The 13,366-nt window shown below is 54.8% G+C and overlaps 5 protein-coding genes across 5 annotated transcripts; 2 read left to right on the top strand and 3 right to left on the bottom strand.

Annotated features, from left to right (window-relative positions):
• Positions 1–389: 389 nt before the first annotated feature.
• Positions 390–1,372, bottom strand: BZA70DRAFT_273900 (peptidyl-prolyl cis-trans isomerase ssp-1). Its single transcript, XM_064911911.1, has 2 exons — positions 1,188–1,372; positions 390–1,126 (listed from the first exon to the last, which is right to left on the bottom strand). Coding segments are annotated over exons 1-2 (588 nt in total). The 5' UTR covers positions 1,190–1,372; the 3' UTR covers positions 390–540.
• Positions 1,351–2,597, bottom strand: BZA70DRAFT_273899 (uncharacterized protein). The gene has a single exon (XM_064911910.1). The coding sequence runs from the start codon at positions 2,292–2,294 to the stop codon at positions 1,635–1,637; it is 660 nt and encodes a 219-aa protein (XP_064771538.1). The 5' UTR covers positions 2,295–2,597; the 3' UTR covers positions 1,351–1,634.
• Positions 2,598–4,510: 1,913 nt separating this feature from the next.
• On the bottom strand, positions 4,511–5,365 carry BZA70DRAFT_287807 (uncharacterized protein; the record flags this gene model as incomplete). The annotated part of the gene is made up of 1 exon (XM_064913985.1): positions 4,511–5,365. One exon carries the CDS (start codon positions 5,363–5,365, stop codon positions 4,511–4,513), a length of 855 nt encoding a protein of 284 aa, XP_064771537.1.
• Positions 5,366–6,465: 1,100 nt separating this feature from the next.
• Positions 6,466–10,779, top strand: BZA70DRAFT_51947 (uncharacterized protein). Its single transcript, XM_064915175.1, has 2 exons — positions 6,466–10,363; positions 10,416–10,779. The coding sequence occupies exon 1, from the start codon at positions 6,875–6,877 to the stop codon at positions 10,343–10,345; it is 3,471 nt and encodes a 1,156-aa protein (XP_064771536.1). The 5' UTR covers positions 6,466–6,874; the 3' UTR covers positions 10,346–10,363; positions 10,416–10,779.
• BZA70DRAFT_52039 (uncharacterized protein) lies at positions 10,754–13,366 on the top strand. The gene has a single exon (XM_064915178.1). The coding sequence runs from the start codon at positions 11,162–11,164 to the stop codon at positions 12,977–12,979; it is 1,818 nt and encodes a 605-aa protein (XP_064771535.1). The 5' UTR covers positions 10,754–11,161; the 3' UTR covers positions 12,980–13,366.

The raw sequence follows: 13,366 nt of genomic DNA, 5'->3' as shown, positions 1-13,366 counted from the left end.
GGTGGGTGATAGAGGATAGAGAGAGGAAGAGGAAGAGGAAGAGAGGAGGAGGAGGAGGAGATCGAGGTCCAGGCGGAGGCGGAGGCAAAGCTCTCGTGTTGCCGTTATCTCGGGTCACGTGATGTACGCACAGACACAGATTGTGACTCTAGAGATGGTGTGGTTGTTGATAAATAGTTATTGATATGATGTAACTATAGACTAATTGTATTGAATAATAGTACTATACTGTATAGTTATCGCGTTGGAAAGGACAACAACAAGCAAACAGCGGTTGGCTGCAAGAGGAAGCCACCCGGCGGGCAGTGCGCAGATAAAGTCCTTCGCGGAGTTTGAGCCCTTGCGCGGCGGCCGGATTGCAGATGGTTTATGTAAGGGATTAGAAGGAGTATAGAGAGTAAGAGAGTAAGAGAGTAAGAGAGTAAGAGAGTAAGAGAGTAAAGAGAACAACACATTTTGATCACATAACATAACATAAACACATAAACAAAAGAAATAGCCAAACAGGGCGCCAATACACTGAATAAACATACACACACATCAAGCAGTCCGCTCAATCAAGTGCAGACCGCTCGCAGTCTTCACAATCCCACTCATCTCACCCACCTTGAGCGCAAACGTCGCCTCCTCAAACTCCTTCTGCATCTCGCCCGGCCCAAACATTCCCAAATCGCCTCCCTTGCGCGCAGACGAGCAGTCCGACTCCGCGACCGCGAGCTCGGCCAGCGTGGCCTGCCCGCTGCGGATGCGCTGCTCGTGCTGGCGCAGGATCTCGTACGCCTCCTGCTCTGTCCGCGTAATCACTTTCTCCTTCCACGAGCTCGGCCGGCGCGAGCCCGCGTGCTTGATGAGCAGGTGCGACGCGCGGATCTTGGACGGCTGCGCGAGCTGGTGCTGCTGCAGCGCGGCGACCGGCAGGATGTAGCTGTGGTGCTCGGCCATGTAGACCTTCAGTCTGTCGGCGTCGGTGCCCAGTGGCGGTTCCCAGGTCGACTCGTGCGTGGCCGGGTTGAAGTAGTATGGGATGTTGTGCGAGCGAGAGAGACGGATTTCCCAGGAGGGCGGGAGGCCGGTCTCTGATGAGGAGGTCGGGTGGGTGGTTTGTAGGGTGTTTGCCACTGTGGCCTGGAGGTGTGTTAACGTGGATATTATAGAGAGCAGTAGTGTAGAAGAAGTGGATACGCACCATTTTGAGTAAAAGTCTGGAAGGGAGGTGAGGATGAGATGATCAAATGCAGTGAAGCTGAGGATGCGGAGGAGTGAAAATGTCTTGTTCCGTTTTCTTCTTTCTTTCTTTTCCCCTTTCCTCTTCTTCTTCTCTTCTTTTCACAACAACAATAAGAAGAAGAACAACAACAACAACAACAACAACAACAACAACAACAACAACAACAACAACAAACAAAAGAACAATAATGCAAGATCCCCGCAAGCAGAGTAAATGCTCTCGACTAAGAAAGAGGCGTTCGGGGTTCTGAGCGCGGGCTCAGTTTGAAAATCTTATTTCCAACTCTGTTTGCTGTGTTATGACTTGTGTATTTACTGCTTGTTTCATTGTTTATTATTGCTTATTATTGTTTATTATTGCTAATTATTGCGATAAGTATGATTAAGAACATGTGTTGTTACATTGATTATCGCGATATCGGAGGGAGTAGGAACCATGGAAACGCATTGTTGCGCTGGTCCTGATAGTACCCTGCGTATGTCCCACTGTTCACTCCACTACTCCCATACCGATCCCGCGGTGTGCGCGCATACGCCATCCCCCAATCAGCAGCAGCAGAGGTAGGCAGCAGCTCGAGCGTGAGCTTCTTGCGGTCGGCAGAGATCTCCATGAGCTTGCCGAGTCGCTTGCGGATAGGAGGCAGCACGATCGGGCGCTCGTCGTTGTCGTTGTCGTTGTCGTTGTCGTTGTCGTTGTCGGAAAAGTTGTCGCTCGCGTCGTCGTAGTAGCTTCGGTTTGGACTGTGGGTGGGGCTGTGAGTAGAGGTCGGGCAGAGAGCAGAGGTGGGGATCGATGGAGCAGACGGTGGAGAGGGAGGAAGGGTCTTGACCTCTGCTCTTGCTCTCTCAGCTCCCTCAGCCCTCTCAACCTGATCAGGCTTTGAAACAGAGGCAGTGGCAGAGGTAGGCCGACGACGACGACGGCAGCGCATGAGCATTATGCGCTCACGCTCGCGTTCACGATAGTCCTCTACTTTCTTGAGCTCAGCCGGAGTGAGCTGTCTTCCGGCATCGCGCTGGAGCCGGATCAGCCGTCGAGCAGAGACGGGGACGGAGGAGGTGTACATGTAGAGTAGTAGATGTAGTATAGTAGAGTAGAGAAGATAGAGAAGAGAGCAGAGAAGAGGAGAACAGAAGGGGATATATCAGCAACCAGCAGGACGCGACTGAAGCCAACTCGGCGGACGGCGAACGGGCCGATCAATCCGCGTACGGACCTGCGTACACCTTCTGAGCTTCCTCTTAGAGCTGTTGTGTGTGCTGTTGTTGATAGAACAGAATACAGAGAACAGATAAAGATAATAGACAGAATATATACATATACACATATACAACACATATACATCATCCCACACCCACTCATATCTAGAACACAGCAGAGTAAATTACACACGATCATGAGCGTAGGCGTGGACGTGTACGCAGACGCAGTGCTGGGTCCACCGCAACGGTCACCAACCGATCCGTCGTAGTCCACAGTGTCTCTTCTCCTGCTTCTACTTCTACTATTCTATTCTGTTGCGTATACCGAGATATGAGTATATAAGAGTATACTAGATACCGATATTAGTATTAGTATTAGTATATACACTCAGTAGTTGTATAGTGTGTATATAGACTGAAGACACATCAAGGTACACCATCTCAAGACCAGCGTACGCCATCCCCAGTCCCGGCATCTCGTTCTTTCGATCCGTACTAGTTCTTCCTAGTTTTGCCTTATTGTCTGACTCCATCTTCATCACACCCTTGCTCTTCTCTCTAGTCTGTCTTCATTCACTCCTTCTCCTTCTCTTTTCTGTTCTTCTTCCTTCTCTTTCTGTTTTCTCTCTTCTCTCTCTTCTCTCTCCCTTTCTTCTTTCCTCCTCGCCAGCAGCCCCGAAAACCACCCCCTAGCCCCTCCTCCCTTCGTCTTCTCTTTCCCTGCCCCCTCCACCTCATCCTCCTCCCGCAGCTCATCCGGAAGCTGCGACATGTTTATAAACCCTCCGTAGAACAGCCGGTCTGGCCCGTACAGTTCGGGTAGAGGACAGCTTAGGACGTAGTTTGCGTCCATGTGTGTGCTGTTGTTGCTGTCTATCGCTCTTGCTGCTGCTGCTGCTGTCTATGTCTGTCTGACCCAAATCAACCAAGCCTGCTATCCTCAATCACGCGTACGCGTCTGCCAATTCCTCCAAATCTATCTTATATCTTCCTTCTGATCTGCCCTTAAGTCCTTCTGTAAACCACTGATATCTATAAACCTCTGATATCTATAAACCTCTGATTGTATGAATACCCCAGTCTCCCTGACACCTATCCTCTGCTGAACGCGTGATAGCTGCGCGATGTGCACTGCACTGCACTGCGATCCTCTTTCAACTACACGTGTAGTTCAAGAAAAAGCAGAAGGGACGGAAAAATAAGAACAAATAGTAGAGATAGTAGATAGTAGAGAGCAGGATGGTTGAGATAGAGAGTGCGTGATCTGCTCGATTTCCCGTTTAGGAAATCCGCTGAATGAGTGAATGAATGATGAATGAGTGAAATGAATGAATGTGTATATCAAACGAGAGAATATAAGAAAGAAAGAGAAGAAGAAAAGTAAAGAGTGTGATTGTAAAGAGATAGATCAAACAGAGAGATAAAAGAGAGAGGAGAGGAGGAGAGGAAGGGGGCAGGTGGTTAATGTAGGACGAGCCGATCTCCTTCTTTCTCTCTTCTTCTCTTCTTTATCTTTATCTTTATCTTTCTTTCTTTTCTATGTTCTTTCTCTATTCTCTTCCTATTATTGTATTGTACTTACTTCCTATCTACTTAATCTTGTCTACCATTCTCTTCTTCATGTCATAATACACCTCCTACTCTGCAATACCCCATCTCACATCACCACCCCAGCACATCTCCTCTATCTCCTCTATCTCCTGCTCTCCTATATCCCTCTCCTCTCCTCTATCTCCTCGTCCAATCGATAAGACAACTTTTGTGCCGGATCTGGCCCACTCGGAGCCTAACTTTCGCCTATCGCCAATATATTGCTACTTCCCGATGCGGCACTCACCGGCACTCACCAGCGGAATAGGGGACGCGCTCTCCCTCCACTCCCTCTCATAGATCAAGATCTACTGGTTGCCTACTAATTAATCAGTTCTTAGTTATTAAGCACTACTATTTATACAACTAAACTAAAAATGCCCCATCACCTCCTCATCAAGACAGGGGCCCGTCGACCGATGATCCCTGTCACCCTAATTACCTGATCCAGTAACTAACCATATCATAACCCGCAAGCAATCCCAACCACCTATCGCGACCAACTCCCCTCATACACTCCCATCCTCTCCCTCTGCGCCTGAGAGACAAACGACCGCGGCTCTCGCTGCGTCTCGGCGACAAACGACCTCGTCCGCAGCGGACTGCCGCCTTTGCTCTCTTGTAACTCCCGCGATATAGTAGTCCCGACCACCATCGGCTTCATCTGCAGCGCAACATACTCCGATGATGCTCCCACCGACGACGACGCTGACGAGTACAGACTACCGCTACCGCTACCGCTACTGTTTGTGCTCGTGCTGGTGCTCACGCTCGTCCTCCCAGGACTCCCACCGCTCATCCCCAGCACCACCTGCCGCTGCTGTCTCCCAAGCAACAACACATCCACCGCCGTCGTCGACTTCGCCCTCCCTCCCCCCACCTTTGCCGACAGCACATCCTCGCTCTCGACCCGCACCGGCATAGTCCGGCGATACTGGTAGTCCGCGTTTGCGCGCGGGATCCGCGTGCCGTCTTTCGTCACGAGCGAGCCGAAGATGTCGCGGCCGGCGGAGCCCACGGCGAGCCAGTCGTGCGGGTGCATGTCTGAGAGGTCGCCGTGCACTGCGCTCCATTCGACCACGCGGCGGGCGGCTGGGGAGGGGGGTGGTGATGTTTGAAGAGTTCCCGAGGGGGTGTTCAAGGAGACGTCGGAGGAGACGTCGGAGGAGATATCCTCGTCGTAGAAAAAAGAGGTGAGCGGAGGTGTCGGATCAGGCTCGGGGGATGCGGATGCTAGACAGAGATACCTGCTCAGGCGGGCGAGACGCGTGTCTGTGTCTGAGTTCGTTGATGAATCGGGATCACTGCTACGCCGGCGAGCGCGACCGAGACAGCTCAGAGCCATTCGCGGCTTGAAGACATAAAGAGCAGAGAGCAGAGAGCAGAGAAAGCAGAGGGGGGAGAGAAGGGGATGGGGAAGGGGGGTGGTGTGAGGAGGGTGGGTTGTGCGTGGTAAGTAAGAGGGCGATAGATCAGCTCAGCTTCAGACAGAGCAGTGGACAGCTGTATAGTATACAGTATAGCTCCTGCTGTGTTGAGTATAAGCACGGAGACGTGATCTTCTTGTATAATCTACTGATATTTGTACTCTAAAACAGAACGAAGCAGTGTAAAGAGTCTATTATGTATGTATCTGGTCCTTCCTAGTCAGTGCTCTCGCTCGACGACAAGCTCGAGGATACCGACGAGTCCAGAGGCGTGTGGTCGAGGATGCAGTCGAGTTCTTCCGGGGTTAGTTGCCGCTGGAGGCTCTCGCAGAGCAGCACTGTCGCGATTTCCTCGGCGTGGTCTGGTTGTTCTTCTGGATGGTGGTGGGGTTGCGGTTGTAGTTGTAGTTGTGGCTGTAGTTGTGGTTCTAGTTGTTGCTGCTGCTGTTGTTGTTGCTGCTGTAGTTGTTCTTGTAGTTGTAGTTCCTGTAGTTGCTGCTGTTGCTGTAGTTGTTGCTGTAATAGCTGCTGCGACTGATCATCAAGAACGCATTCAGGACTCAACCCTGACTCCTCCGCCAGCATCTCATTACCAGCACCATCACAACTACCCTGAGATTTCCGCAGAAACAGCTTGAGGAGTTTAGAGCCCATAGTTGAATGACCAGAAGACTCTGCAGAGTAGACAGCAGCACAGGGTGAAGGTTGATTTAAGAGGAAGAGGAGGAAGAGGAAGAGGAAGAGGAAGTTGCGGTTGCGACACGGAGCAGCACAGAGCTCGCAGAGAGCAGATCGCAGAGAGCAGCCACCGCAGAGTTGAAGACAGTTGGATTAATAGTAAAGCAATAAGCAGTAGTAAAACAGTTGATACACAGTTGATAAACACAAAGAACAATAACAGACAATAAGAACAAGACAATAAGAACAAAACATCAGGGTCCATGCCCGGCAAATCTGCTCATCTAATTTCTCACGTAATCCAAAACCGACCCCGATGCCACCGAAAACCAGGCCAAGATCGTGAGATAAACAGATTTCCTGTCTTTTGTCTTGTTTCTTCTTTGTTTGTTCTTATTCCATTCTATATATCTTACTGTCTTTTTCCTATTTTCGTGCTGTGGAATAGATCAATCCGAAATAACAGCGAGCACTACAAGGCACTCATTCAATTAGTAATCGACTAAATGCCGACGCCTCGGCGAAACCGCAAAACACCGGAGTTCCATCTCATCGACGTTGAATAAAGAAGACGCTTCCCGATATTCACCCCAGACTCACCTTCTCCTCGGACTTGCTCTTCCCGGTCTTCTGTCTCTTTATTCTTCTTCTTCTTCTTCTTCTGATTCTTCCTCTACACATCATCTACCGCACCATTCACCGCATCATCTACCGCATCAGCTGCTGAACAAGCTGATACGCACACCTCCATGCACATGCAGCACTACCCCGACCAGCATCGCCCTGGACTGGGAAACGTTGCCATGCCGACCTCTGCTCTCCGCTCCGAGCCCCGCGCCGTCTCGAAACCCTCCCCGGCCTCCTCCTCCGCCGCCTTGCTCCCTCCCGACACCGCCGCCCAATCTCCGAGCTCGTCCCCGTCGCCCGCTGACGATGTCAGCGACCTCAACGGCGACGACCCTTCGCCCACAATAACCCGCTCCCACACCCCCTCCGCCGACTCGGCCTCCCAGCAGCACCATCAGCAGCAACACCAACAACAACAACAACAGCAGCAGCACCGCAAACCCGCAGACTCAATCAGCCCGCCGCAGACCACCACCGCCAGCCAGCGCGCGTGCACCCAATGCCAGCGACACAAGATCAAGTGCGTGTCCGACGGCTCGGGCGCCTGCGTGCGCTGCGCAAAGAAGGGCTTCATCTGCCACATCGCGCCCCGCAAAAAGCGCGTGTCCAAGAAATTCCGCGTCGAAGAACATTTTGAGCCGACGTCGTCGTCGTCGTCGAGCACGGCGGCCGCAAACTCGACAGCCATCCAGGCCTCGTCGTCGACCTCTGCCGCTGTCTCATCCTCGTCTGGCGCACAAAACAGACACGATAGAACACTGCACGAGTCGCAGATCCTGGGCGCGAAGCGCGAGCTCTCGGACGCTGACGAAAATCAGGCCAGCGATCGTCAGCGCCTGCGCATGTCGGCGACCCCCGCCGGCCGCGACGATCACGGTGGCATGAGCGCGCTGGCGGTCGCCGCTGCTTCGAGCTCCAACTCGGCGCTCGTCAACGGTGGCTCGACAGCTTCTGCGTTTCGGTCAAATACTGCCGCCGCCGGGAGCAGTAGCAACGACATGAGCTCGAGCACTAGTAATCGACCCGAATGGCTCTCTGCCGATGCGGTGCGCAACCCAGCACCAGTCTCGACTGCAATCCACGTGCCCGAGGCAATGATGCAGGCCACCATCTCGCCCTGCGAGCAGTACTCGGTCTACCTCTCGCTCTCGTTCGTCTGCCCAGACCTCTTCCGGAGCATGATCGACCTCGAAAACAACCACCACTCGCTCTCCGTCACGACCGCAAACTCGCGCCCGCTCTTCCGCTCGCTGTGCGAGTCCCCCGGCCGCTCCGTCTACGCGCTCTCGTTCGCAAACGACGAGGCCGCGGCGTCAAAGTATAGCTCGGTCTCGGTCCCGCCCGACGATCTGCAGCTGATCGAGTGGCGCGCGCAGTACTCCGAGTCCCTGCTCAACATCTACTTTGAGGACATGAACTCGGTGCAGCCGGTCGTCTACCGCCAGCACTTCATGGCCGCCTACGCCGACGGCAAGGAATCGCCCATGCTGCTGCTCGCCATCATGGCCGCGGCCGCAATCTACAGTCCCAACCTGAGTCTCGAGGACGCGCGCGCGCTGCAGTCAAAGATGGTGCACCACCTGCTTGCGCGGTACTCGTACAAGCTCCTGCTGCCGTCGATCGACTCGATCCAGGCGTTCTCAATCATCGCTGACGCGGCGACCGACCGGGGCATTCTCATGCCGCACGCCGCCATCGTCGCGGGGGCGATCGAGCTGCGGCTGCACATCGACTGCTCGGACTGGGATATCCCGAACTGGGAGTGCGCGCTGCGGAAAAGCATCTGGGCGACGATCGTCGTGCGCGACGCGTGGACGACGATGCGGTTCAACGGCATCCCGCAGGTGTTGTCGGAGTACTACAACATCCCGCTGCCGACCGTGGCGGAGCTGATTCCGCTCGTGACGAGCAACGCCGCGAATTACGCGAGTCCGCAGGAACGCGCAAAGGTCGCGAACGAGCTCAAGGCGTTTATCAAGACGGTCGAGATCAGCTCTGTGCTGCTCGAAGTCAATCGGACGCTGTACCAGGCGAGCGGCATCCAGCTGCGCAAGCAGACCGATGCGTCGGCGTCGTTTTATCTTGCCGAGACGCTCGATTCAAAGTTGCAGCAGATCGCGAGCGATTGGACGCGCGAGCAGTCTTCTTCCGCGCAGCAGCAGCAGCAGCAGCAGCAGCAGCAGCAGCAGCCGTATCAACAGCATCAGCAGCAGCAGCAGTCTACATCCTACGGCAGTTCCGACAACACCGAAGCCAACCTCTTCCGCAACGTGCTGCTCGAGTTCACCCGGTCGATGATATACTCGCCGTTCCTCCCGCACAAGCACAAGGCGTTCAAAGTCGACCGCTTCATGCTAAACTTCAGCACGCGCTTTCTCGAGTCCGTCCAGGCGTTCACGGACGCGCTCGCGACGCTCAAGACGGTGAAGAAGTCCGGATTTCTGCCGCCGTGGGTCAGCCATGCGATCGTGATGGACATGTTTTTGCTGTATGACGCGTGCATTGCCGCGATGGCAAAGTACTTCCGCGCCAGGCAGGCGGCCGCGAAGTCGTCGTCGGACGCGCAGCCGGGAAGTACGAGTCCGGTCGCGAGCCGGAGCAGCGGTGGTGGGTCTAGTAGTAACGGCAGCGGTCGAGCCGGCTTCGGAAGTGCGAACGGCGGGGCAGGCGCAGGAGGCGCGCCGCGGAGACAGGACGGGGAAAGGCGACGGCAGTTGATAATCGAGGCGTTAAGCCAGGACCACTTCACGAGCCAGATCCTGCAGAGCGCGTCGGACTTGATGCGGGTGATGGGGGAGTTTGCGGCGATCTGGGAGCAGTCGCGGGATATCTACAAGATGATGCTCAAGACGACGCGGTCGCTTGGGCTCGGGGATATTATCGACGCGCCGGGGATGGCGTGGTTTAATGGCGTTGCGCAGCAGGCGCAGATGCAGCAGCAGAGTGGACGGTCGCAGGCGGCGCGGATGGAGCAGGAAGCGCAGGTTAGTCGGCAGGAGGAGATACAGCAGGAGCACGAGCAGCAGCAGCAACAACATCAACAGCAGCAGCAACAACAGCAGCAGCAGCAACAGCAACAAGAACAGCAACAGCAGCAACAACTACACTCCCTCCACATCCAAGACATCCTCACACAGCGACAAAATCTGCTTGGCCTCCCTGCCGTACGACAACCAAAAGGCCTGCAACTCTCCTCCGGGTTCACAGATCCCACGACCGCACAACCCCCATCCGTCGCGCAACTCGCGCAGCAACAACAAGAGCAAGCGCCAGCCGAGCAAGACCAACAGCTCGCGCCGCCGCCTCCGCAGATGCAGCAGCAGCCTTTACCTCCCGTCTTCCAGCTCGCGAACGTGGGCCCGTACCATGCCGCCGCGCCGCCGATGCTGAACGAGCCGGAGAAGAGCAATATGTCTGTTGTGCCGAACGGGATGATGGCGCCGTACGGGGTCGTGAGCGATGCGGGCGCGGGCACGGGCACGGGCGAGAACGGGGGCGCGATGCCGCAGCCGTTTGAGGATTTCTTTAGTAACCTAAGCGGGCATTTCTTTGAGGGGTTTGGAGAATTTGGTCATGGTGATTTTATATTGTGAGATGGGATGAGTGCTTAGGTGAGTGCAGTGTTTTAAGTGCGTTGTGAGGATGAGCTAACGCGTGTGGCAGACTGTAATTATGATGATATGGGTCAGCGAGGCGCTATGTGATTTGCTTTGCTATGAGTTTTGTATACAAGGATACATGAGTGAATGTGAAGAGAGTGTATGTATATGAAGAATAGTATATGTATATGAAGAATAGTATATAGAAACATTTGTAATATATGACATACAGTGACAACTTTAGCTCCTGCTCAGACCAGCTAAGCTCTGATGTTTCATTTCATTCAATCGAGCCAGGGGTTTGAACGTGACGGCGGCGTATACGCAGACGCCGGCTTAGTGTGTCTGCAAGCGGAAGGCGTGTGAGCTGGCCGGTGCACGTTGTCACTTGACGCTTGCTAATCGGGGATACGGTGGTGAGTGAGATCTGGTGGGTAGTGAAAGAGTGAGATGTCAGAGGAGTAGAAGAAGAAGAAGAAGAAGAAGAAGAAGAAGCAGTAGAAGTAGAAGTAATAGCAGCAACAGAACAAATATCAACACAACTATCAGCAGGATAAGCACTCAACTACTAAATGGGGTTAATCGCAGCCGCTGCTTATCGGTTTCCGGGGTAACGAGCTGCACTGACACCCGACGAGGGCCTCGTGTTTATTGCCAAGCTTGGCGCAGCAGGCGCGATCCGCCTGCTCGTCCGCGTCCCTCCTCCTTCGCTCTTCTCTTCCTCTTCTCACCTTTCTCTGTTGTTGTCCTCCTCCGAGCAGCTGCCTCGTCCTCTTCTTCTCTTTCTCCTCCTTCTTCTCGTTCTTCTCCATGCGCTCTGATCGCCGCGCCAGTCCGCTCTACCTCTCCTCCCGCTCAAATGCCCTGCACTTCTACGACCCCTCCCCGCAGCGCAGACACCTCTCCACCCCCGACCACTTCCCTCGCCAGTCCCTGACCTCCTCCAGCTACTCCACCCACCTCCCTCCCAACTCCCGCGCAAACGCCCGCGCCGCCTTCTACCAGCTCTTCGCCGACGAGCTCAGCATCACCGCCGAACTCTCAGTTCTAGATGCGGCGTCAACGCCAGCCAAGCCGCCCTCGCCCGCCCCGGCCTCGCGCTCGAGCGACTCCTGCTCGTCCGCAAACTCCTCCGCTTCTTTATTTGAGCGCCCGGCGACCGTCTCTTACCGCTCGCTGCTCGATTTCAACGAGCCCCCCGCCAGCGTCGTCGCAAACTCGTCCTCTTCAGACTCGGCCTCGGACTCGTCCTCTGACTCCTCCGACTCCGAAGACGAGGTAGATCCGTTCATGCCGCTGCGCTCACAGGCTCAGACCACTTCGTCTGCGACCCCGAAGAAGCCCGCCGCCGGCACGAGATCAGTCCTGCCGCCGCCGATGCCGCTCGTGCACAGCAAGCCCGCGGTCTCGTCCTCGGGTGCGTCCATCAGATCGTTCAGATCGAACCTGTCGGCGCGGCGCGCACTCGTGCCCAAGCATCGCACGCCGACGCTGGACTCGCTCCCGCTCGAGATCCTGGACGAGATCTGCTCGTTCTTGCCGCAGAAGGAACTACTGGCCTGTGTTTTGACCTGCAAGAACCTCGCCTGCTCGAGCTACGTCTTTCTCTACCAGAACCCGGTGTTCAAGTCTACGTACCGCTTCGCGCAGTTTGTCAGCGTCATCACGCACGACCGCACGCTCGCGTCCTACGTGCACGACCTCGATCTGTCGAACGTCGAGATCGGCCTCCAGGGAGACGTCGTCCTCGCTGGCTGGCGCGACTGGAAGTATCGCTCGGAGCCGTTGTACTGGACTCGCAAGCACCACCACCACCATCATCACCACCACCACCACCATCACCACACCACGACCCCTACCACCAACACCAACGCCAACACCAAGCGCAAGCGAGCCAACACGACCGACGCACTGCAGACGCCTCCGGTGCCGCAGACCGAATCACAGCCGCAGCCGCAGCCTCAGAAACCGTCGATGCGGCGTGCGTCGCTGAGTTTTTCGTCGTCGTCGTCGAGACCGAAGCACAGCCACCGTCACCGCCACCACCAATCAATCTCCCGGCCGCAGATCCAGGAACCGGAGGCCAAGAAAGCGCCGGCGCCTGCTGTTGCTGAAAAACAACAACAAGAGGAGACGCCGGTGCCGAGCGGTCAGCATCCGCTGCAGTCGCCGCTGCTGAAGCAGTACTCGCTCTCGCGCGACGTGCCCATCGGCGCGATCTTGCACGTCCTGCGCGCGTGCCCGAAGCTCAAGTCGATCGACTTGTCGAACCTGCCGCTCGCGGCGGACTACTACGTCACCTCGCGCAAGTATAAGCCTACCGCGTTCACCAACCTGCTGTTTGTGAGCGACGTGCCCAAGTCGTATACCTGGCGCACGGACGAGACAGTGCAGGTTGTGGCGCAGCGGGAGCTCGTGAGCGCGATTCTCGAGCTGCGAGAGCTCAGGCAGCTGAGCATGAAGGGCCTCGTCTGGGTGAGCAAAGTGGTTGCGAAGCGGATTCTCGAGCACGAGATCCTGAGCCAGACGCTGGAGTATGTCAACTTTGAGCAGTGCGGGATGAACAGAGGCAACCCGTGGGCGAAGGAGGGCAAGGTTGCCGACTTTGCCGAGGTCATTGAGGATTGAGATGCATCACACATCAGGATGAGGAAAGCATAGCAAGGAAATATCACGGGCGGAAACAGGAAGGAATGCAAGGGAAAGAATATGGGTACAAAACGGTTGGCAACAGGCAGGATTTCTTTCGTTTCTTTATATTTTCAATTTGTTATTGTCGAGGGCGGCGGACTGCATCGAATCCGGATTTTTTTTTCATTTCTCGTTATCTATCTTTGCTTTCGTTTATCGTTTATCGTTGATAGACTGGGTTTGTTTCTTCTTCTTTTATCAGTTATTTGATTTCTTGCTGGATTTTTACATCTCCAAATGTCGCGTTCTATTGTACTGCTAGCTATTAAAAAAAGCTGAATCTGATTGTTTGATATTTCCGGATTGGGTAAAGTAATGACGTTA

This window comes from Myxozyma melibiosi, assembly GCF_037950935.1.
Source record: "Myxozyma melibiosi strain Phaff 52-87 chromosome Unknown BZA70scaffold_1, whole genome shotgun sequence".
Classification (NCBI taxonomy): domain Eukaryota; kingdom Fungi; phylum Ascomycota; class Lipomycetes; order Lipomycetales; family Lipomycetaceae; genus Myxozyma; species Myxozyma melibiosi.
Note: the sequence above shows the minus strand (reverse complement) of the source record. Positions and strands in the feature narration are given on the sequence as shown.

What these genes read in the sequence shown, in the direction of transcription:
- BZA70DRAFT_273899 (XM_064911910.1), bottom strand. Translation starts at nt 2,294, where the DNA reads ATGTACACCTCCTCCGTCCCCGTCTCTGCTCGACGGCTGATCCGGCTC.
- BZA70DRAFT_51947 (XM_064915175.1), top strand. Translation starts at nt 6,875, where the DNA reads ATGCACATGCAGCACTACCCCGACCAGCATCGCCCTGGACTGGGAAAC.
- BZA70DRAFT_52039 (XM_064915178.1), top strand. Translation starts at nt 11,162, where the DNA reads ATGCGCTCTGATCGCCGCGCCAGTCCGCTCTACCTCTCCTCCCGCTCA.